Source organism: Theobroma cacao, chromosome 5, assembly GCF_000208745.1.
Source record: "Theobroma cacao cultivar B97-61/B2 chromosome 5, Criollo_cocoa_genome_V2, whole genome shotgun sequence".
Classification (NCBI taxonomy): Eukaryota; Viridiplantae; Streptophyta; class Magnoliopsida; order Malvales; family Malvaceae; genus Theobroma; species Theobroma cacao.
The window spans coordinates 28392456-28416912 of NC_030854.1; the positions used below are offsets into that span (position 1 = coordinate 28392456).

Consider the following 24457-nt stretch of genomic DNA (forward strand, 5'->3'; position numbering starts at 1 on the left):
CATTTATAGAAGTTGAGAATAGGGCAATTGCAACAACAATCTCAAAAACAACTTGGTTTCAATTAAGGGCGGAGTTAGGCCAATTTTTGTTGGGAGGCAAAGACAAAGAGGAATAAAAATTAAAAATTTTTTAAACTAATATATTGAACTTAACCAATAATAAAAAAATTCATTATAAACAATAATTGTATATAATATGTAAATAAAAAAAACAAGAAAAAAAAGATTTACAATAGTTTTTTAGGAAAGTTATGCTCGACAAAGTTTTTTGGATTCAAATTTATCAATTATTGACTTTATACTGAAAAGATTAGTAATTTCTTTCTCAATATAAACAATTAAATTATCTGTAATTATTTGAACGATTTGCATCTTTTTTCTTTAAGAATTTGTCAATTTTTGTCAACTTTCTCATTCTTTAATCAAACCTGAAAATAAAAAAAATACTATCAACATCTAAAAGATTTCTATTTTATTTCTATTTAAACTTAAAATACTAAATATAAAACTATAACGCATAAAATATAAATAGTTAAATACGATATACAGAATTTCACACAATGATTAAATATATAAATGGTTAAATAATATAAATTGAAAGAAGAAGATGAAGAAAACTTTACCTCCTCTTAATTTCATATAATGGTGGTGAGTGGCCCTTATCCTTCATTTTCATAAATCTTTTTTGAAGAATGAAGTGTGTTTCAATGAGTTACAGAAAAGAGAATAAAGTAAAAATAAAAAGATAAAAGAAAAGAGAAAAAAAAGAGAGAAAGAGGTGTGAAGAAATTTAAGAATTGGGGTAAGTTGAGTAGTGATTGTGAAGTCATTTTATTATTTTTTGTTTATATTAATTATTAAATAAAAAATTATTTTGAAGGGTATTAAAAAATATATAATAAATAATTTTTTTAAAAAAAGTTTGGGGGTCACGGCCCTATAAATATGCTACCCTCCATCCATGATTAAAAATATATATAATAAAAAAATAATTTTAAAAATTTTTGGTTTCAATCTATACTCTTTGAACTTCAGTTCTAACTACCATCTTCTCCAATTGTCTTCTGTGACAACTTAAGTGCAGTATATACTTGTGCCAATCCAATCTTTCACACCTGAAGCACTTAACACTTGACTACTTCTTTGTTAGGGAAAAATTGAGGCAAGGACAAGTTGAAGTTCAACCTATCTCCACCTAGCAAATGCACTCACAAAACCATTGTCCAAGTCTAGATTCCACCATCTACTATCCAAGATTGGTGTGTCAAATGGATCTCTATTCTTTCGGGGGCATATTAAGCATCATCATCAAATAAACTTCATCAAGATGAAGAGCTGACCAAGTCAGCACAACAAGAAGAGGAGCTGAAATTGTAGATAATAAAGATCAGCCTTGCAGTAGATTAAGATTGACACTCAGAACATGACCAGGTTAAGATTGTACGTTGCAACATGAATCTATAATTTCAATTTGTATTCATCTTGTAAACTTATCCTATCATTTAAGAGGCTTGTACTCTTTTACAATAGATTCACATCAATGAGAAGCAACATGACATCCTTCTCCATTGAAACACTTCTATCTAATGAAATTCTCATTATCTAGTGAAATTCTTTTACATAAAAGTAAACTTATAAGTGTCAACTCTAAGCATGCATGTGACATGAGTGTTACTATAAATATCTATAAAAAATTTCAACTTTAGTCTAACCGGCTGAAAAGGGAAATTTTAGGTTTTGGTACAATGAAAAGATATCTTTGCATTACAGCTATAGCAAAATTATTTATGTTCCCCTTTTCATTATATAATAAGATACATGTTTATTTTTTAAAAGAGAAAAGATATAATGATACCCTTTTTCTTTCCATTTCTTTAAGGGGTCACTGGGGCATGCAGGGTAGGGCAAAGGATTAGTCATTTGATACAGTTCTAGCTTTAAAAAACACAATTTCCTTATTTATTATCCCCAATTAATTACCAAAAAGTACTTAAAGAGTGTCTTTGGATTAGAGTTGGATCCATCTAAGGGCCAGGCTATCAATCTGAGCCCAAAATCTCCGCCTGCTTTGGATTTGGTTTGGGCGAGGACTTTTGATTACTTTTACGTTAACGGTCGACGGATTTTTACTATAGAAAAATGTTTTAACTTTATAGTATATACATAAGAATATACAAATATCAATAAAAATAAAATTTAAATTACTATAATCTGCGTCTATCTGATATATTTATATCTACAATAAATATGAAAGTTGAATATTAAAAAAAATTTTGATTGATGAAAATTATCATATTTATTTAATATATTTTTAAACTATCATTTTAAATGTTTTTCATTATTAGTATTTATATTTATCTAATTTGTAAGTATATTAAAATTCTAATTTTATCGAATGAGTTTTATTAAAAATATCTTTTTATTATAAATATTAATAAAAATTTGTCCAATTTGTAAATAAGAATTCTATTTGTATAGAAAGGTATTCATTAAGTCTTGAATAATTTATGAATTAATATTACAAAATTTTCAATTATATATTATTGATACATTAATTATCATTATATATAATTTGTCTTACAATATTAACTGTCTTTTATTTATGAATAATCAACTTTACATTTTTAAAACATTTGTAGTACTTTTAATATAATTATAATTTAAAATAAATAAAAAAAATAGGTATTCACTTACAAAACACTTGTCGATAAATATTAGTATTAATAAAAATTATGGCTCAATGGACGGATTACGCTGGGCTTAATTAATTAATGTCAATGCAGGCTCATCGGAATGAGGATGGTATATACAGTGGACGACGGTTTAAAGATATGATAAGAACGTGGCATAGTTGCATTCTATTATGAAGTCGTATTAGGCACTCAAGTACAAGTGGCTACTGATCAACAAAAAATTGAAGCTTGGTGGCAATGCCGAAGTCGGCCATTAAAATGGGGCTTGACCACCATCCCTTAGGACCCATCATGTTCCAACAGGACCATCCCATTGAGTGGCCTCTATTACTTATCCAATAATTGGCTACTCAACAATCAAGTAATGTTACTTCTTCGTCTCTCAGAAGACATTTCCATTTTAAAACTTCAAATTGATTGTTATTTTTTACATTTTTAATTTAAAATAGCCCTTGTAATACAAGCATAGGCCCTTGTGCACATACATACACAATATGCGCATAGACACATATTAAAATATACAGACATGCATACATGAATATGCATCCTAAGTACTGATGCTAGTGGATAAGCCAGCGCAGCAATTCATTTCGGTAGTGTGATTAAAAATAAAAATAAAAGACAAACCAACATAGATGCAGGTACTCATACAGGAAAATCATACAGTAACTTAGTTGTCTTCTCCATAAATCCACTATTATACATGTTGCATCAAGGGAAGGCTTCAGAAGGCAAACAGATAAGCAGGCATGTTCTGTTTACTGAGCCAAGCTTCATGTGATTCTATACAGTTTTTGATTGCTTTAGCTAACAATGAAAAGCACCGGGCATAGTGACCAACAGGGAAGAAAAGTAAAAGAAAACTGCTGTTCATATGCAGAACTGATTCTATTCAAAGAGAAATACTGAAGAGTTAAAAAGCAGGATCAGCTTGTAAACGTGAGAACGTGAGGGTTTACCTTTGGAGTTGGTTATATTTATGCACCGTGAAATTATTTGTCTTTGTGCTTTCAGATTCAGACAATTTAGTCCCAGCAGCAATGCTCATTGGGGCTCACACAAAATTCAGTGCTTCTATGATGGAAACAAAACATTCAGTGCTTCTATATGAGCCTTCCCACTTAGGCCATGTCTACCGCACCAGAACACAGCCATGGATCCCTGTCAGATGCATACACATTCTATTTCATGTAAGCATTCAACGTTAGCTTCACATGAACATTTGGATCTAATAGTTCTAACAAATCATTTGAACCATTTCTTACTGTTCTCTAGGAAAAATCCACCATCAATAAAATTGAATACAAATGTGCTACTCCACAATGCAAACTAAACAACGAACAGCAAAGAAGGAAAATTTCCTTTGTCTTCAGGAAGAAGCAAACTACCGTCTTTGAATAATTAGTCATGCAACACAATACAACTTTAATTGTTGCTGACACATTGCAACTATCTCACAAGTTGAATCTCACACACTAGCCCCAGTCCCCAGACATGGAAACAGAATTATTAAACAGGTTGTTCGGTCTAGTTGTGGCGGGTGGCTTTAGTTCATTAAGCATTGAGGATCTATCCACTGACAAGCCCATCTGAGACCTTGACAGCACTCAACACAAAGTCAAACTGATTCAGAACAAAAATGCAGGTTTTTATTCATGGCAACAAATATTATTTAAAGTAGATTTAACATTTATCACAAATACATTTTATGTTCTTCAATACAGGTAATAGTAAAGCTATAGATATTATTCAGGATGTTTGCTCAAAGATCAAACATTTCCATAAGATTTCAGTCATAATCCATAAAGCTAACTTTCTCTTTCTGCCATCAGCTGAAGCAAAGTAAACCAAGAAAATATGCAAAATGGATGAAAAACCAAAATGATGTAATGCAGACTAGAGATGAGTGAATAAGCAGATATATTTTACTACATGCATGCCATGCAGTTTCTACTAAAGATGACTATGGCCTGATTTATACGTAAGACATATTTTCCATCAGTATGTCAAACTAATGAAATTAATAATTACAACTATGGACAACAACCAATAGATAACTTGCACTGAAAGGGCTTAGAAGAAGAGAAAAAGGAAAATGCAAAGCACCCTGTTAATAAACTGATATTCTTTACCAAAAAGCGGAAGGAATCATACAATATATGTAAAACAAAAACCGTTTACTATTAAGAAAAAAACCTTTAGCAGCCATTTCAACCATTTTTGCATAACTAACTCACAAAATCTGGCATTCCTTTTAGAAATGCCATCTGCTAAAACTTTAGTTCATCATGATACACATTCACATTCAGTCCACCTGTTTCCAGCTTCAAGACTTCATTTTCTATCTCTGACACTTGAACTGCATCAAAGGCCTTCTCCTTGTATGCAAAAGGGAAAAAGAAAAAAGAAATATGCTGCAGCAAAAGCACTCATTCTCTGCTTTCTACAATTAAAATAATTAGTAACATCTTCAAACCTCTGTTACATCATATATATCTTCGTCTCATGAAAGAAATTCAGAATATAGATATAAGAATGATGGTTAGTTATGCAGAGCCGACAAAAAATGAACTTAATAAACCTAATAATAAGATAAAATTCAAGTGATAACAAGATCTCTCATGGTAAAATGCTGCTAACAAAAGATTAGGAAAATGATTTTTTTAATTTGTGGTAAAACCATGGAGTATTACAACCACGCACTGCAAACTTATCCAAAAAGCCCCCAACCAAAATTATCCATTACTGAATGGAATTCAGAAACTACGAAAAGGAAAAAAAAAAAATCTGAATCCATACATAAGCAGACAAGCATTACTTTCAGGATGATTTAGCAGGTATGAAAAATAAGATAAAGTCCACGCTGATGGTTATCTGGAACCTCACTTGCACTCAACAACAGCTTCAGCAGCCCGTCGAGGCTTGTTTTTACGCCTGCTACCATTTTGTCGATATCCAACAGATTTAGATGAATCATCAGTGTTTGACTTTGTTGTAATGCCATTTTCTTTCTTGACTGAATCTATGTTTTCTTTTGCCTGCACTGACCTTTTCCTCTTCCTTCCATTTTCTGTGGCAACCTGATTTTTCATATCCTTGATAGGAATAGAACCTTTAACATCTTCACCATCTTCTTCTGTTTTCTCCACTTCAACTTCCTCAATATCATCCTTCAATTGCTTTTGCGGCCTTCCTCGTCTCCTGTATGCTGGAATTTTTTCATCTTCACCACTTCCGGGATCTTCACGAGAAGAAACAACAGTCTGCTTCTTTGCTTTTCCTCTACCTCTTCTCATGGTACAAGAACCACTTTCAAAACAATTTCAAACAATTGAAGAAGGTTTCTACAAAGACAAAAAGATAGATTCAGTCCAAAAAATCAACATTATATAACAAATGAATTATGACAATAAGATGAATAGCCGATTTTAGTAAGTGAGAGAAGAAAAAGAAATGGCACACTTCATTTTCCAAAAACCAATTAAAGATTAAGAGAAATACATATCATGCAAACTGTAAAATCGAGAATACCATCAGATGACATGCATAAATCAAATAGAAAGGCAGAGCCTTGAAACAAGAGGCAGGACAAAATAAATGATAACCTTCATGCAATCATTCCATCGTTACAAAAAAATATCCACCCCTTCTTACCTTAGTTTTGTTGCAAACAATCTAACAAAAGAAATTGCAAGTTCAGATACTTTCATCCAACTGCAGGTTTTGCTCTTTTTTAATTAATAAGAAATGTATTTTTCCTTTTTTAATTCCTCTTCTTTTCCTACATTCTCTGGGAATATATCATAGCATAAAAAACTCAATCAGGTAGTTCATGAAGACATAAATCATTAAATAGATATAGAACAAAACAATTAACAAGATTCAAGCCAGATCAACCTATTCTCAAACTGTATTTAACCTGACAAATGCACAAGAACAAACTCCAAATCCGAAAAACCATGAACCAAACAACAACAAATCCATGCAATCTTCAACTTTTAGTAACCAACTAACAAAAGAGGAAATCCAAATCATTACAAAAGCCATAACCCCAAAATGTTCATGTTATTTACCTTCCAATATAAAACTCACATCATCTATGGTATATTAACCTAAGGCCGGGAGTAAACCAAACTTTTTCATATTCTGAAGTCCTACAAGATATGAATCTATGATTCAAAATAGCAATATATATTCTTCATTTCCTATAATTACAGCACCAAACAAAGCATTAACTTCTCAAAAACCAATACAATATAAAGAAATATATACATACAAAGCTCTTTATCTTCTTTTCTATAGAGAACTCTATTATCTATAAAGAAAGACATAAAAAAAAAATATGAAGCTGACCTTAAAACATTCATCAATATTCTGAAGCTTTGACACAAATCCCATTTTTCAGAATCTCATTATACCAATGAAGAAAGCAATCTAAAACCCAAAGAATAAAGCTGGGTTTTGTTTTTGTTTCTTTCAATGGTTTTTCAAGAGTGAAGCTAACAAAGAACAAGGAAAGTTTTTTTTTTTTGAAAACTATGATCTGAATGAGAAACAAAGAAAACACAGATCAGATAATATGGTGTAAGTTAAAAGGAAACATCAAACAAAAGCATAATGAGATTTTACAGAGCTAAGCCAATGAGCAGAGAGGCAGAGCTGAGAAAAGAGAAGAGAATAGAATAGAATAGAAAGGGCGAGGTTAAGAAGAAATGGCAAGAGAAAGTGTCAAAAGGATTTTTCCTTCTCTTTTTCTCTTTGGTGTGTTTTAGAAGAGTAGAACAAAATATTTTGTAGGGTAAAAAACTAAGTAGAAAAAAGTAACAGACTTCACTCACTGGTCAAGAACAATGTGTGAACCCTTTAGATCATCATCGCACGTTGGACTATGCGTTTGGGTGACTTTAAGGGACACGTGGAAGGTGATTACCGCATAACATAAGAACAAGTGTTAGTACACAGGATTTTTCCATAGTTGGATACAGATTCTGTGAGCTGAGACTTGATTTCAATCATACGCGCACGCAACAGCGTGAGTGTATTCCAAATGGTAAAACCTAGAGGCGCGTGGGAATGACCTTCTTTTACATACAGTGTGTTTAGGTCAGATCTTAGAGCCCTTTATTTTTTTAATATATATATATATTTTTGGTTTGAAAATTGACTCCTCATTTATTCAGTTCAGATTATTCAAGTGAAAGGGCAGGCAAGCATCTAGTGACACGACCTGAAATCTCCACCTTTAGCCGTAGTTTTGGGATTGTTTTGAGGGTATAATCGTCATTGGGTGATCTTCAAAACTCCAAAAAAAAAAGAAATGTCTGTATCTGATGAAATGGATCTGTCTTTGTAGTTGAATGGTGTTTTTCACACTTGATTACAAGATAAAGAGTATTTTAAATAAATAATAAATATAGCATCATTATCAAAGCCCAAGGGGGATAATTTGGGGTTAGAGATTTCATGTTTTGTTTCCAAGTTCCAACAATGTGCAGTGTTCCTTATTGAGATGATGGAACTTTGTCCTTTGGAACTGTTGGGGGACTTGGGGTCGATGAAATATTGCTAGTAATTAACATGATAATATTAACAGAGTTGGTTGTTTAATCAACTCACCTTGAAATTTATACCAAATTTCAACTTCATCATATTAAAAGTAGTTGATGTAGTCTTTTGTGTGGTTGTGAAATCTGCAAAACCTAGTCTTCAAGATATCCAAAAGAGGCCACTCCCCCAACTCCCAACAACAATCTACCAATTCCAATTGTTTTTGGCTTATAGGTAATCCTCTAAAAAGCGATAACACAAATATAATAAATTTTGAATTGTTTGATTAGATGCGGTATATGATGGGTTTTTTTTTAATTATTTCGAATTCCGAGCGTTTTGAGTTTGAATATTTTTGGGTTTAAATCGTTTTTTGAATCCGAGTACCTAATGTCAATTTCTTTAAGAGATTTAAATTTTGAGATAAATTAGGATTAGTTTTCTTTATGATGTTACATAATTTTGTTCTATTTTATTCCATTAATTGTTTAGTTATTTATTAGAATTATTCACTATTGTACTCTCCATCATCATCTTGAGTTGAGCATCTTTATTTTTCTTCTATAATAATTATCTTCATCCTCATCAATCCATTTACCATTTCAGTTACTTTCTTTATAAATTAAGTTTAAGGAAAACTTTTGATAACTTTTAGATTTTATTGTTTTGAATTGTTTTTTTCATTTTGATAATTTTTTTTGGCTTTTTATATAGAACCCATGATCCTTTCCTGTATGTTTTTTCATTTTTCTTTCTTTTGTCTTTCTTTTATTTGATTAGGTACTTGGTTATATTTGTCTGCTATCAACTACAATCTACTTGCTCCTTTCTTGATGTTGTATCTATTATTTACACATTACATGTTTCTTATTTCATCTCATATTCATCATACAAGCTTTATTGATGATAAATTAGTATGATTTCATTTTATATTATTTTGATTTGGAGGTTTTGCTTAAATTTTTTTTTGCAGTCCTTTTGTAAGGTTTAATTAAGTTAATATTTCAATATTTATGTGAATTAATATGACTCCATTATGAATTAGAGGTCATATTAGCTTCCTGGAAAGTGCTTCTTATCTTTTCAATCATTTTCATGGATGATATGAAGAAGTATTGAGTATTGGGAGAGAGCGTTGAAGAGCCCTCAAGTTTGTTTCCAGTTTACAAAAATGTTTACATGATTGGACAAGAATTGAATATGTTTTATCTGATTTTGCAGACCTTGCTGTACAGATTTAGCATTTATAGTGCATGCTTTTGGTTGGAAACAAAGTAATTGTGTAAAATATTTTAAATTAAATAACAATTGAAGTTGTAGTGTTGACAGCAAAATTTTAATGCCATTACTACCATTCCCCCAAAAGAAAGCAAAAGAGGAAAAGAAACAACAGCCAAGTGCAGGCAGTAAGGTTATTTCACGCGTTTGCTTCAACAATTTCATTAATGTTACCCTGCAATATATTTTCAAAGAGAAATGGTTCATATATAGCATATCCACACATGCTGGAACGCTTGTTTCAGTTAACCATCTGCTCTGTAAAGCTCACTATGCTACAGATAATTCCCTAGCCAGTCTTGCCTTTGCTCATTCCTCCCTTACCATGTCAATACCTAATAAGAGGTTCCAACTAATATGTTAGTCCCTTGCATTGTTTTGAAAGAAGTTTATGGCCAACATTCCTAGCTTGTCTTTCCAACATTTCACTGATAATCCCTATTGTTTTGATTGAAATCAAAGTTCCTTCAGTCTCTGAGGTCAATAAACTGCTTAAACTTGATGATAACTACATATGTTATCTAAAACCCCGGGAAGGCATCCATGGAGTAATATAATATGCATTCCACTGGTTTTCATCAAGGCAGAACTCCTATGTATATCTGTAGAACCAGAACCTCTTCATTAGACCTTTAACACAAAATCCACATAAATAGTGAGCTTTACTTAATAATTTGCTTTTCCTATTCATTTTAGTATATTTGGTTTTAGTAAGTATCCTTTCATTTTTAACATATTCTACATCCTTTGCTACATGCTGACCTACCTTCTGGTACAGGTAACATAATTACCTTTTCCCTTATATGCCTTTTTATGCTTTATAATTTTCTTGGATACTTCAGTTCCTTTCAGCATCAAATTGTCAAATATTAATAACAATACTACAAGTGAAGTGAAATGAAGATAGATATGGTTATACATAGATACAATCATTAGTTTTACATATGATAATTTATATAATCTAAAATGAGGAATCTAGACTAGGATGGAAAATCATTCTCGCTCTTCTTCTAATTTGTGAGTAAGCAATCTATGATAAACCTCTCCTCTTGTTCTATGCCTACAGGTAAATGTCAAGACCTTCAACTATATGTGAGATAATGGATCACTGCCAACTATATAGCATAAACAAATTACTGTGTTAATGTGGAGAAGTTTCACAAGGGTTACAGAGATGACTAAACAAATTGTTTAACTCATTTTACAGAATAAAAAGAAAAAGTTAGCTGTCTAGGGTGGAGAAACTGCCATTATCAACAGGGTGTGGTAGAAATTTCATCTTAAAAACTTCAGTGTACTTATGCCAACCAGTTGTTGAAGAAATAAAAAGTTACAGCAGGAAATAGTCATATTAGTATCATGATGGCCTCACTTTGAAGTCATGGTTATAAATAATGCACATGGTTGCCTAACTGTTGAACCAACAAAAGGATAAAGTAAGGACCAGAATCTAAAAATTTATTAGCTGATGCAAATCAATTTTGCAAAATAGGTTAATGGAAGTTGAAGAAAACTGGCTTCACTCTACTATGTATAGGCTAGGCAAAGTTTTTTGCAATTTAGAAGAAACAGAATGAAGTATCCTCAGACAATTGTGGTGGCAAGTTGCAAGGCATAACCTATAAAAGTACAATAAATAGGCAAATGATATCATTTATTCAGGAAAAAATTTACCTTTTAAATCCTGCCAAACTTGAGGGCCACTAGGATGATGATTTACATATTGCCTCAGAAATAGTTTGTCTGAACATGCAACTATAGTACTTAAGGCCAGGTCAGGCTCTGCTTTTCCCTGATCTTTGAGCCAGCTATACATTGCCAATCTAAGTCTGACCCTCTGTGTTGTATAGGAAAGATATGAGGGGAACGACACTAAAGAGGATAAAGGGTAACCCAACTCATTCACTAGAATATCGATCTTTTTTTGGATGATATCTTTTGATTGATTTAGGATTTGTGGGGATACTCTGACCATTTCAGAAACATCTTTCTTATCTAAACCAGCATTCACAATAGAATCAAATCTCTCCTGAAGCTCCCCTCCCCTGCCTCTGAACACCTTGAGTGCTTTCTTCATCATGTTAGGGTTTTCTCCATATCCCAAGTCTAACAAGAACTTCATCCTTAACCTCTGCGACTTTATGTCCTCTCCTGAGTCTGGTAATCGCACAACTCTTTTTCCCATGACCCATTTACTCAATTCTTGGGGGTTCTCCTGGATGTATTTACAAAGTCGCCTTTTTCCGACATTCAAGTTACCAAGTAAACTGTTAGTTTTCTTCAACATGATTGAACCAAGTAATAAGGGGTAAGAACACACAATTTTCCCAATCTCATTCACCTCCATCTCAATCTCATGAAGAAATAGAAAACATTTGATAAAATTTGAAACAAATTGCCCAACTTGGATTTCTGGAAACTGCAGAAACGTAGAAGATATCTGATCCAGTGGAGATCCAAATTTCAACAGGAATGCAATTAGTGAAAGCATTCTATACCCTGAACCCTCAAACAGAAGCCCTGGATGCTGGCTGATTAACCCATGTAACTCACTTCTGCCACCCATCTCACTAAAGAAGTTGAGAACACGAAGTATCATGCTCCAATTATAAGAATCATGCTCTGACAAATGCTCCTCAATCCAAGCATAATCAAATCCCACACTCCTCAAAATCTCTAATACCTTAATAAATTTCATATCTACATCACCAATCAAAAGATGAGGACCACAAACAATAACCTTTGCCATAAAAGACTGACTAAGCCCCAGTTCTTGATAAGCTTGAAGCTTTAACGGCAAAACTCCAAATTCATGTTGAAACACTTGAATTGCTTCCTTATATATCTTACCAATCTTATTTCGTTCAATCCCATAGTTGCATAAGACCTTATAATTCTCTAGCAACAAACAATCATCGCTCAAGAACATCAAATCCCTGGGAAGTAAAGGAGTATACTCACAAGGTTTCAATCCCAAACTCTCAAAGAAAGGTTCAAATTCATTAATGGGATGGTAACGCAGAAACCGCGTCATAGAACTTCCAACATCCTTTTCACTTTCAACCTTCTTTAAAAGCTTTTGTAAAAAATGAGGAGAGTTTTTGCTCATATTCTCTGCATCCGTAAAATGAATACTTCTAGTAGAATGCAAATATTCCAATAATGCAGCTTGAGCCTCTTTTAGAGTGGCACGAGGGATTCGCGCAACATTTTCGCCATCAGAAAACATGGTTTTATCAGAATTTTCAGTTACAACCGATCTTTTTGTCCTATAAAGTCTAGGGTTTTGCCTTTGTGCAATGTGAAATGAACCCGTTTGCCAAAATGGGGGTTTTAGTTGGTTCTCAACAAAATAAGAAGACACCCATTTGAGAATAGATGGTTTCTTAAGCTTCTGAAAATGGGTCATGACTAGTTTGATCGAATATGAAGCCTACTCAATAATAGCTAGAGAGACCAGAGAAAAGATAAACTTCTGCAAAGCTGAAAAGGTTCAAGTTTTGCTGTTTTACCTGTGATTTGGGCTTCTTTGGTTTTCTTGTCTACTTGAGAAGTTTGGGGAGTATTGTTTGATAGTTTGTTGTTTGTTTATACTTCTTCAACTGATACAATGCCAGCCATGAAATAGTTTCAGTGTGCCTCACTAAATTTCTGACTCCCGGGAGGGTTTTAGGACGACGCAGGTTTATAGAAGGGTAGGATGGTCACAATCCTTTCTTCTCCTTCTTCTCTCATTTCAAATTTCCTATCTTTCATCTTTCTATTTTTCATTTCCAATATTATTTTATTTTGCGCTGTATTTGAGCTTGGCATGGTAAAGGACAAATGTCGTAATTATTATTATTTTATTATTAAATTTGGATTTAAGAAAAAAGAGATTTGAATCTTGTTCAAACATAAAAATTATACATCAATCAAATAATTGAGTGTTATTGTTTTATTATTATTATAATTATTTGTGTAATTTTTTATTTTTTTAAAAAATAATTAATCAATTTAACTTCACAGATTAATTGTCGTTTCTCTTTAAATCAAAATTTAATTATTTCTACTCCATGCCTTTATATAAATGTATTGACAAAGAATGACAACAAAAACAAAAACAAAAACAAACAAAAGGGAAAAATGGAAAAAAAATGCTCAAAAAAGAAAAAAGGCCTGATTGAATTTTTAATAGAAGAGTTCTCATATTTTGCAAATTACATACTAATTCAACAACTGTTTAAATTTAACTCACGTTACTGATTCAAAACTTAAAATTCAAATCATTAATATATATATATATATATATATTAACAATTACATTCAAATTTCGTATATGATATGAGATTGGCAAACTCTTGCAAGTAGGGGAAAAAAAACAGCAATACACATAAACACATAGTAATACACATAAACGTGATGAGAAATTCTGAAGGATCCTAGTATCCTTGGACAAATAAATTAAGAACTTTATTACATATCACTTTCAATTCGAATTTAGAAAATAAATAATATTAATTAGACAAATTGTATTACAATTAACTAAAACTACAAGAAAGCTAGGAAAATGCAGGAAGAAGAAAAACGGAAGACTATCACTAAGCTCTCCTATATCAGAACTTGCCATCTCATCTTGTTTTGACGTGCATCTCGTAGTCTCGCCTAGTTGGTTTAAGATATAGTTGTACCATGTCATTTAACTGCAAGGCCAAACGTGACGGTGAATTTTTTATATGTATAAAACTAAATAGTCGCATTAATAGCACAACCATAAATGGAGATTCCACTATCACCATGAATTGCCTGAGACTTCGTTATTGTTTGCCAATATAATATGGGTACCCACCCATTCCCATGGGCGTAGTTGGTGGCATTCCTTGCGGGTCCTTCTTTGCAGCAAGGGGTGCGTATGGAATCAGCGGTTGGGTTGGGTATGGTGCAGGTACCGCTGGAGGACTAGGGTATGAAGAAGCCGGATACGATGCTATGGTTTGAGGATACGTGTAGCCAGCAGGGGCAGCGGTGGGATGCGCTTTCCCAGGCTGTGGGTAGCTAGGTGCCATAGGCAGGGCAACAGGAACAACAGCTGCTGCAGGTAACTGTGTTTGTACAGGTTTGCCCTTGTGGGTATCAGCAAGCTTCACAATGATAGTTCTCCCCTGCAAGAAAACACAAACTGTCAAGCAATTACTTTATAGATCTCCAAGACAGCAATAGTCATATTAAATTATTTTGTTATTTTTGGCAGAATCAGTCCCTGCTATGTCAACCTCCATGTGTAAACTTATAATGTCATCCTTTTTGCATTCTATCACTTCTATCATAGTGTTTACAGGATTTAGACAAAATAATTGGATTGCTAACTTCATCTTTGCTTGAAATGCCATCTGTAATTAGCAGATTTTGTCAAAATGAAAAAAAGAACTGGTTTTGTAAGACAAGGACCTTTCTTCTCCAAAGGTCAGACATTAAGCATGCCATACTGCACATGTAGTGGCATTGTCCACTTACCCCAAGGATCTTTTGTGGATCATCTATGGCCTTCTTTGCAGCTTCCACTGTCTTGTATGTGACAAAACCAAACCCACTGCATGTGAAAGGAAAATAATAACAATTCTTCACGTGTCAAGTATATTCAAAAATAAATGAATTAATATAACTACAAAGATAGAGAAGGTATGCACCGTGATTCATTTGTATCTTTGTCATATGCAACCGATCCTTCCTCAATCTCACCATGCCTTCCAAAAAAATTCAAAAGTATCTCACTCGTGACATCTGGTGATAGGCCCCCAATGTAGAGCTTCCTTTGAGCTAGATCAGGTGTGGTACTTGCCCCACTTAACCCCTCACAGGCTAGATTACATACAGCCATCCGGCCCTGTGTTCAAACCATTCAAGAAAATAAAGAATTAACGATCAAAATAGTAAAGTAACAATCATGTGCATACCAAAGGACATAACGCATGCTAAGCAAGTACATATTCTTAGTTATTTATGCTATGAGCGTACCTTGGAGTTGCATGTGTGCATGACATAAAATATACTTTCCATGTTCACTATAGAAAATACCGAGAGACAGAGAGAGAGAGAATTATAATGTTGATAATAATGATAATACTTGATATATGATCATTTGAATTATCTTACAACCTTGTTGCCAGGGGATACTATTAAAGCAGCACCCCAGGGAATGTAATCAAAGTTGCATGATAACAAACAACAAAGATCTCCATGTCAACACAAGATTACAAAATTAAATTCCCATACATGCTGCCTTTATTCCATTCTTCATCAAAGCCAGTGCTTTTAAACTATTACTGCAGGTGTTCCACCTCTCAAAGTTATGTTCTGTTATTGATCCAGAAAGGGTTTCTTGTCCTTCTCTTTCTCCTCTCAATATTTAGCTTGACAATAGACTAATATATAACTCCAGATGGCAGGGCCATAATGGCAACAAATATCTTTCCTACTCCACAGAAAATATGGATGTACACTAAACTATAGTATTACATACTAGCAGCCAAAATGAAGCTATTTTATGCACAGGCATTCAGGGAATTGAAATCCATATCACATTCGCTACATGTCCTAGCAGTAAACTTTTATCAGATTCATGTAAATAGAATACTTAGATCAAATTTGTTCTATTAATGTGGCTTCCATTAAAAACATGTTCCCATTGTCCTTCACGTTTGTTGAATGAATGAGTGTATGGAGAGAGAGAAAGAGAGAGACTGGTGAGTAGCAAATCCCAAAAGGAGAAACGGATTGAGATTCCATGCAAGTCTCATTCTTGAAGAAAAAAAAAAGATGAGATGGAATGCATGTTTTTACAAGAAAGTGCCCAGCATGCAAAGACTGAAAACTAGCTATTGCTTACATCAATAAGCTTGCTGGGTGCTCTAAGTGCACTCTGCGCTGACTCCATGTGTTTGTAAGTAATGAAACCATAGCCACGAGATTTTCCAGAGGTTTTGTCATAGATTACAGCCCCTTCTTCTATTTCTCCATGCATTTGAAAGGCCTAGACCAAAAATATAGGCTCAATACATTCAGTTAAAATGGTTCCGAGTTCAGGCTTTCTAAAAGTTCATATTAAAATAAATAATAAAGAGGAAGATATAGAATTATGGGAAAAGTACACCAGAACTCTATATCATGTGGGACAATCACCCCAATATCACAGAAAACACAAACAGCAATCGGCAATCAGCAATCAGCTATGCACTCACAGCACACAAGGTTTCTGAAGTGGTATTCCAGGCTAAGCCACGAACAAAAAGCTTTCGGTGTACAGGATCTGAACTGGCAATACTTTTAATTTCTTCAGCAATCGAAGGATATTGGGACCCTCTTTATGCGTCAACATGCAAATAAACACACGTTCACAGAGTCAATCACACAGCATACAATTTCAAGCAACAGTCATATAGCACCCATTCACTTAACACAAGCAACGCACTTTCACACACAAGATGAACTATGAAGAAAGGAGATTCTAAGCCACAATAGCCTATCACTTTCAGATATTGACACTTTCATTTCATATGTTGAAAACCATGATTTAAGGATGTTACTCAAATCTTTAAAGATTTAACCATTTCATTGGTGAATATTTATTTTATTGGCATAAAGGTTAGAAGACTACCATGTAATAAAGTTAGAAATCATTTCTTGACCTGAATACTGAAAGCAAAATAACACTTGCATTCTGATATACGCATTAAACAATGCATCTTCGCGGTTTTTGACCTTTCTAGAATGAATGTCATTTCACTCTCTGAACTAATGAACTTACTAACAATCTACTCCTTTTAACAGCATAAAATAGCACAGGTGACACAGTTTGTGGATATGTATAGTAGGTTTCTCTCTATATTTTTCTCCTCTTTAGAACTCCCAAAAAATGAAGGGTAGGCAAACTAAAAATTTGGTCTAACATCTACTCCAATTCAAGAGGTAAAAGAATATCAATCAAGACCCCTTCTCAACGACAGAAAGTTCTTTGGAAAAGGCCATATTGACTTACTAAAGGCAATCTAATAGGAACCAAACCAAGGGAACAAAAAACAATAGTCTTGATGTCAAAAGCAAATACAGAGATATCCTAAAATTAAGTCAAACTCAAGCCCAAGAAAATGGTCAATATGGGAAAATGCATAAGCAGATGCCAAAAGCATGCTCAGAAAATGTTCTGAATATATAGAAAAAGGCCTATGCTTCTGCAAAAACGAAAATGAACTTTTCAAGAAACCCACAAGGCCAAGCTCATTATATCAGTAATCTAAATCACTACAACCAACAGTCTTTTATTCGTAAAAAGCAAGTAGCTCAAGCTCAACAACTGAAATTTTTGAACATAAAGGAAAGAACTTCCTGGAAACTCGACAAGGCTTTGAAAAAAACATAGACACAAAAGTATCCTTTCACTACAATTAAAATGAGCTTATAACTGATTATTGCATATTTTTACAAGATAGATATCCGTTAGTTATTTTAAAAAATGATAACAATGTACTAACAGCCTCATAAAAATCCAGAAATGGTCAGCTAGCTATGCAATATTTTTCTCCATATTTTCAAAGCAAAAGAAAAATTCAAAATTTCCTTCTGCAGCTGTTCTAGCGTCACTTGAGGACTCTTATAATTTCAAAACAAACTTAGAAAACCATTAAGTTACAACTAATTCACCGAAACCAAAACCAAAACCTTAAACTGACCAAACCAGCTCTCAAAAAACCCATGATAAAGAATACCCTTAAAGAACAGAAAAAAGAAAAGAAAACCCAGAAATCATCATTCATTATTAGTCAAATTTACTTGGATTTTCTAGTGAGAAGATAAAACAAATTGAGGGTGATAAGAAAAAGGAAAATACAGTCTAGAGAGAAGATCGACGAGCTGAGATTTAGCGAGAGGGTCAAGCAAAGAACGTAGCTCTTCTTGAGTCGATAACTCTCCGTTGTTTCCCATCTCCTCCATCTTTCTCTTCTTCATATCCTCCATTTTATTTTACTTCTTCTTTTGGCTTTGTTTCCTGCTGCAAAATTGGGTTCTTTGATTCCTCTTTCTTCGAGCCCTCTACGAGGTTTAGTTTTTAAGGATCATATATGTTATGTTTTGGGGAATATTATATGTGAAACCTTGTAGTTTAATTTCTATTGCAGTGTTCACCTTATAGTTTTTAATTATTTCAATTAAAGCCCCAAAGTGTTACACTAAAAAACATTTCCTTTACTTCAGGTCTATTTGACACACAGAATGCTGGGAAAGATACTATATCAAGTTAATACCAATTCTATTATATTAATTATTTAAATATTCATTTAATATTATCTAAATAATACACTCCCAAACTAAATTTTAATTGAAGATTTTTTTAAAAATCAAACTCTATTTTTTCCATGAGAAAGTTAATTTTTCACAAGTCATAAATGTTTAGATTCAATTTAAAATTGATTAATCATAGTTTATTAAGCATTTAATTTAAAATTGGTTTATATTTGTATGAGTAATTTTGAATAGGTCTAAGCATCCAAAGATACTTGGTAAATCTTAGATTAATTATATTTAATTTGGAATAATATGCTCTTTCTTATCTAAAAACTACAGTCATTCAAAAATTATCCAAAATTAGAGTACTGAAAATCAAAGATATATAAGAGTTTTTCTAGATTTTATTTATCCTAAAATAATGTCATGGTTAATATTTTCATTTCCTCCAAAACAAAAGCATCCACTCGAAACTTTAAGGTTTACATTAAAGTTGATAGGGTTATGTAGTGGGATTTAATATCCAAGTTAGGCCTTATTTGTTTTCTTTAGCTGCTCAAGCATCATTTGAATTTGCTTTCCTTGTTCCTGTATTGCTTGCTGTAGATTTTGCTGAATCTGCCCACAAATAATTAACAAACATGATAAGAAAATCATTCTAGCAATGAAATTAAATGATCAAATTCCAATGTTTTTGCAGTAAATAAATCAAGGCAAAATGTTTAGAGATGCAATTAGGAATGTTTTAAAAAACAGGAAACCAACTTAAAATCCAATATTCAGTTGATGTTTGTTTAGGAATGATAAAAAAAAAATCCTTTTTAGTTCCAAGTTTAATTTATTTTAGAATACTTTATACTAGTACAAATATAAACCAAATTAAATCCAGGAATGAATACTATTAAGTATATATTCACATATGTGATATAGTAATTCCATGAAAAAGATTTCAGCCAACCAAATCTAGTTATAGCTTTAAGCTAAGAATTAAAAACGAGGTGATACCTCTAATTGTTCGCAAAGATGTCTTTGAACTTCGAGCTGCATTTGTAGTATTTCTTTTACTTGCATGCCACTACACAATATGGAGATTAGAGAGTTAGAAGGTGTGTTCCCATACTGTATTGCTCGAAATTTTATATACTAAAAGCAAAAAATGAAAAGTCAAGGTTTTAAAACTGTATTATGTGTGCATTAAGCTCACCTTTTCAAATAGAGCATAGGTAAGTCATCATCATCAACTCCTTGGTCAGGTTTAGCTGTGACCAAAAATGAAGATAAATGATTTTAGGACTTATCATTTATCTATTAATACACAAACAAATTGACAAGTTTAAAAGATATGACAAAACAGATGAGAAAATCTACCAAGTTTAATTCAATCAGAATACCACAATTACTAACTAAAACAATGTGTGAACCTTTAGAATTCAGATAAAATAACATAGGATAGAAAATTATAGATGGCATTTTTACAAAGCTAATTGTTATCATCCACCACATGCAATCAGTAATCAAAAGTAAATATGTTTAGATACTTTGTTTTGGTTATTAATATATTATTTCTTTGAAAATTGTTTTACAGCAAGTATAATGTTAATTATATCGAGAATAAAGAGAACAATTAAAAAAAGTGAGATAATAGCTTCACGTGAATAGTAATAAAAGTAACTTGGAACAAGTGATGAGGTCTATAGGTTATTTTCAATTTGGAATGTTTTAGAGTGTGTGGCTTAATGGTTTAGAAATGGAAATAATTATTAGGAGATATAAGTGTTTCTCTCTCATAGCTTTTCACTCTTACCTTACTGTTTCATATCTTTTCATTTTTACCTTGTTCTTTCATACCTTATTCAATCTCATATCCTTTCCCTTTTACCTTCTATTCAAAAATTAGTCTTATTGTACTATTTATAGTCATAAAATGTACTACTTCAAAGACCACATGATGGGTTCTTAATTGTTACTCATTGTATACAATAAAATCACTATTTTAATATCTACATAATTGTTACCTATTATGTACATTAATGCTCTCCTTATTTTGTTTTTGTTTCCAAAAGGTTTGGGTGACTTGCCTGTGTCATGATTTTGGGTTCTTTTCCTCTTTTGTTCTTGGGAAGATTTTTGGCCAAGGTCAGGAGCTCTTGCTTGTATTGAAGGGGGACTCCTATCTCTTGCGAGAAATGAATGAATACGCTTCTTACTTTTCAAAAAAAAAATAATGTTATTTACTAAGTGTTTTAGAATTTATTCTTGAGTATTTGTTTCTTTTAGCTTTATATATAGAGTTTTTACAATTCATTTTAAAAAACAAAGATTTTTGAAACTAGTGCAAATATATTTTCAACGTCTCCCTAATTCTCTTCTCTCCTCCACCTATTCTCTATTTATTCTCAGTTTACTCTATCGATCACCTATTCTCAGTTTAATTTACCGCCCGCCTGTTCTCTATCTATTCTTAGCTTTGGCTCTACTACTTGTTTTTTTTCTACCTATTTTTAACTTTAATCTACCGTTCATCTATTCTCTTCCACTTATTATAACACCTAGTACCTTAGAGACTACCCCATATTCCTCTTTGCCATCTCTGATATATACTGTTACTTATTTGCAACACTTCCTAATCTCTCCCTATACAGTTTGTTAAGTTGTTACGGTAAAAATTGGTCATTCTTATTAGATAAAAAGTTTTGTCAGCAAAGTGAACATATTTACATTTTAAGTCGGTAAGAGACAAACTTGTTTTGTTGTGAAGGAATATCAACTTCAAAATTAATGCTGCTTCAAATTAGGTCCCAGTTTGATATTCTATCTAGTTTTTATGATTTATGAACAGGGAATCGCATTGATCAACTCCAGTAAAAACATTAAACGTTAATCTTCAGCTTATCTTTGGCCATGAAGATTAAATAAAAAAGAAAAGAAAGATTCTTCAGCTTATCAGAGTTTACCTTGTGTGGATCCCGTAATGTATTTTGCATATCGATATTTCTGCACAGCAAATAATCACTTAAAGTAGAGGGCGGAAAGAAAAACTACTACTACTGTTTTCTATATGCAAATATGAAATTGGCTTAGGTTTGGCCTAATGATTATAACCCTCCTTAAAATGATTGAGGTTCAGAGTTCAAATCTCCACTCCAACCTTGTAATTTCCAATACGTACACCTAAAAAAAGACCAGTATATAGTATAAAACTTATTTACCTGCAAATGACTTTTGACTTGAAGGACTGTCAACCCATTTGATTCCATTAGCTTCAGTATTGCCCTTGGTGTTGCCTCTATGATTCATCGAAATGTTAATGAATATTAATAAGGGAACATTCCATGTTTTTTTTTTTTGGTACATAAAGTAGAAACAATCTTTCTTGTTTTATTCAAGCAGCAAAACTTTGCTTATAAAATTAAAAACTGCTTACTCTCCGCACCACCAAGGAGATTGACGCAATTGACAAACTTCTTATGAAGTTCTACCGTCCATTTTATTCTTGTTTTGATGTTTGAAGGCCTTCCTCCGGAGGAAACAGAGCTAGCACGAGTTCCAGAAATCCTGGAAATGTTTGGATATTGCTGTTCTGGTCGAGAAGAGCATAAGCTAATAACCTGTGTTGATGCAAAATTAAGTTATAATGAACAAATTTATTTTCCTTACGAAACCAATCATGAATAAAGAAATGCCCATAATGAAGAACAATATTTAATGGAAGACAAGATCACTTGCTTTGGAGTTGCGGGTTGCCTCAGCAAGCAACTTGCCATGGTCAAGTGAAAGAAGGCTTCCCTGCTGCGACCAATAACTTTTACCATTAGACTTCTCAGTGAATCTTTGACATTGGTTCCTCCAAAGATGAGGATTCACGATCGACAGCAAGGTGTCTTTTGCTTGATTAATGGTGGGTATAGCTTCGTATCCTGGCGCTTGGGGTTCATCACTGTCACGCTCTGCTAGTTGGAAATCGATGTGGCTCTTACTTTGATCAGTTGCACAGAAAGCAGAAGCCAGTTGCTCCAAAGGGGTGGTGGGGGTGGTGACTGAATGTAATACAAGACGCTTTTGTTTTGGCTGTGATGAAGCTCCATCCATGCCTGCTGCCGCTTGACTCCAATACCCCGCTTTACTGAATTAAAGCTGCTGCAATCAATGTTCTGATTCTTCAATAAAGCTTGATGGAAACAATGACCTATGTTCAGCCAGGTGTTGGTTTCTCTAACTTCCCACACTTAATTGATTGTCAATGTTTCAGTCTTACAATATCTTTATTTTTTTAAGTATTTAATTAAATGATAAATATATGTATTCAATTTTTTAAATTAAAGAAATTCAAAACTCTAAATTTTATAGAAAATGAGGAAAAATGCATTTGCTTTTTTTTTATTAGAGACCTTGCCTTGGGCATTTAGGAAGGTACTCTTGTAGCCATTGAAAGCTTCTATATGTAATTGTGATGCGGCAGAATGTTTGTTGTCTGATCCTCATCATCTTATCGGTCACAAGAAAACAAAATTCAATAAAAAATTGACAAAACATATACTTATTTCTTGGATGTATGGAATGGACCCAAAGCAAATAGTAATCATTTCTGCTGTACTGGAGAAAGGGTCAGTCCAAATATCATCAGACCACTATTTTACAACTTCAACATTGTCAACTTTGTCGATGCATTCCATAATTAAAGCTCCATCAAATAATAAATATTCATATTTTAGGAAATCAAAAAAGTAAAACAAAGATAACCCTGTTTTTGAAATATTTTCTTTTAAAGCCCTGCATTTTTATCGTTGGGAATTAGGAGGTGTGGGATTGATATAGATATGGGGTTCATTGAATTGGGACATCTTTTAGATTCACTGAATGGGGACATGTTATTTGCATTTCGGAAACATTAAAAAAAAAAAAAACAAAAACAAAAACATCATCAGATTTCAACTAGCTTTTGTAAATTAATTTTCTCAATGATAGGATAATGTAATCATGTGCCAATTGCGTTTAAAAATAAATTCCAAAGAGTGGTTTGGACAGCGGAATGTTGATGAGTCGCTTTGTTTCAATTTCAAATTCTAATCGCTTTGAGTTAATTGGACAACTGAACTGGTGACCCCTGGAAGCAAAGACAACTGGTGAAAGAAGCTGATCAACTGTCTTGGAGTATTGTTTGGTTGTTAATTAATTGACGGAATATTAATCAACCTTCTTACTGTTGTGCTAATTGGTGCAATATTAGTGTAAAATATAATGGTGTTTTCTGATGAATTGAAGTATACCTTAAAATTGATAGTTTTATTAATTATTTTTTATTATTTGTCTTTTTCTTTCAATATTATATATATTTTTTGTAAAAAAAAATATAAATAATAAATATATCAACCAACTAAGGCTTAGGAACATATATTGTTATAGATATTTTCCCTTCCAAACAAACTTTTTTATTTACATAAACTTCAAAAATATATAGTTGTAATAAAGGATTCAACGTGTTTTCGAGTTTCAATATATGGCTTTAAAGGTATATAAAAATTAACAATATTTAAGAACTTGACTTTATAATAAATATACATGTATCTGTTTATTAAAAAACTATATGAATTCAAATCCTATTTTCTTCAAACTGTACTTGTTAAAAAAAAAAAAGAGGGCAAAAATTACCATAGTCATTTTATGTAAAATTAAAATTTTCA

General features: G+C 32.6%; 4 protein-coding genes across 7 annotated transcripts; all 4 read right to left on the reverse strand.

Annotated features, from left to right (window-relative positions):
* Positions 5340–7492, reverse strand: LOC18599081. Its single transcript, XM_007028893.2, has 2 exons — positions 7047–7492; positions 5340–6037 (listed from the first exon to the last, which is right to left on the reverse strand). The coding sequence occupies exon 2, from the start codon at positions 5987–5989 to the stop codon at positions 5576–5578; it is 414 nt and encodes a 137-aa protein (XP_007028955.2). The 5' UTR covers positions 5990–6037; positions 7047–7492; the 3' UTR covers positions 5340–5575.
* LOC18599082 (transcription termination factor MTEF18, mitochondrial) lies at positions 9285–13258 on the reverse strand. The gene is made up of 2 exons (XM_007028894.2): positions 11193–13258; positions 9285–9853 (listed from the first exon to the last, which is right to left on the reverse strand). Exons 1-2 carry the CDS (start codon positions 12925–12927, stop codon positions 9828–9830), a joined length of 1761 nt encoding a protein of 586 aa, XP_007028956.2. The 5' UTR covers positions 12928–13258; the 3' UTR covers positions 9285–9827.
* LOC18599084 (UBP1-associated protein 2C) lies at positions 13868–18585 on the reverse strand. Of its 4 annotated transcripts, none has more exons than XM_007028897.2 (7): positions 18382–18585; positions 16736–16856; positions 16384–16527; positions 15185–15381; positions 15012–15087; positions 14294–14659; positions 13868–14200 (listed from the first exon to the last, which is right to left on the reverse strand). In XM_007028897.2, exons 1-6 carry the CDS (start codon positions 18507–18509, stop codon positions 14315–14317), a joined length of 1011 nt encoding a protein of 336 aa, XP_007028959.2. In that variant the 5' UTR covers positions 18510–18585; the 3' UTR covers positions 13868–14200; positions 14294–14314. The 4 variants fall into 4 exon arrangements, with proteins under 4 accessions (XP_007028959.2, XP_007028960.2, XP_017977919.1 ...); XM_007028898.2 differs by having other exon boundaries at positions 14946–15087; XM_018122430.1 differs by lacking the exon at positions 16736–16856 and having other exon boundaries at positions 14946–15087; positions 18382–18483.
* LOC18599085 (myb family transcription factor PHL5) lies at positions 19123–22865 on the reverse strand. Its single transcript, XM_018120990.1, has 7 exons — positions 22491–22865; positions 22201–22384; positions 21986–22062; positions 21731–21770; positions 19981–20035; positions 19782–19851; positions 19123–19394 (listed from the first exon to the last, which is right to left on the reverse strand). The coding sequence occupies exons 1-7, from the start codon at positions 22863–22865 to the stop codon at positions 19305–19307; spliced, it is 891 nt and encodes a 296-aa protein (XP_017976479.1). The 3' UTR covers positions 19123–19304.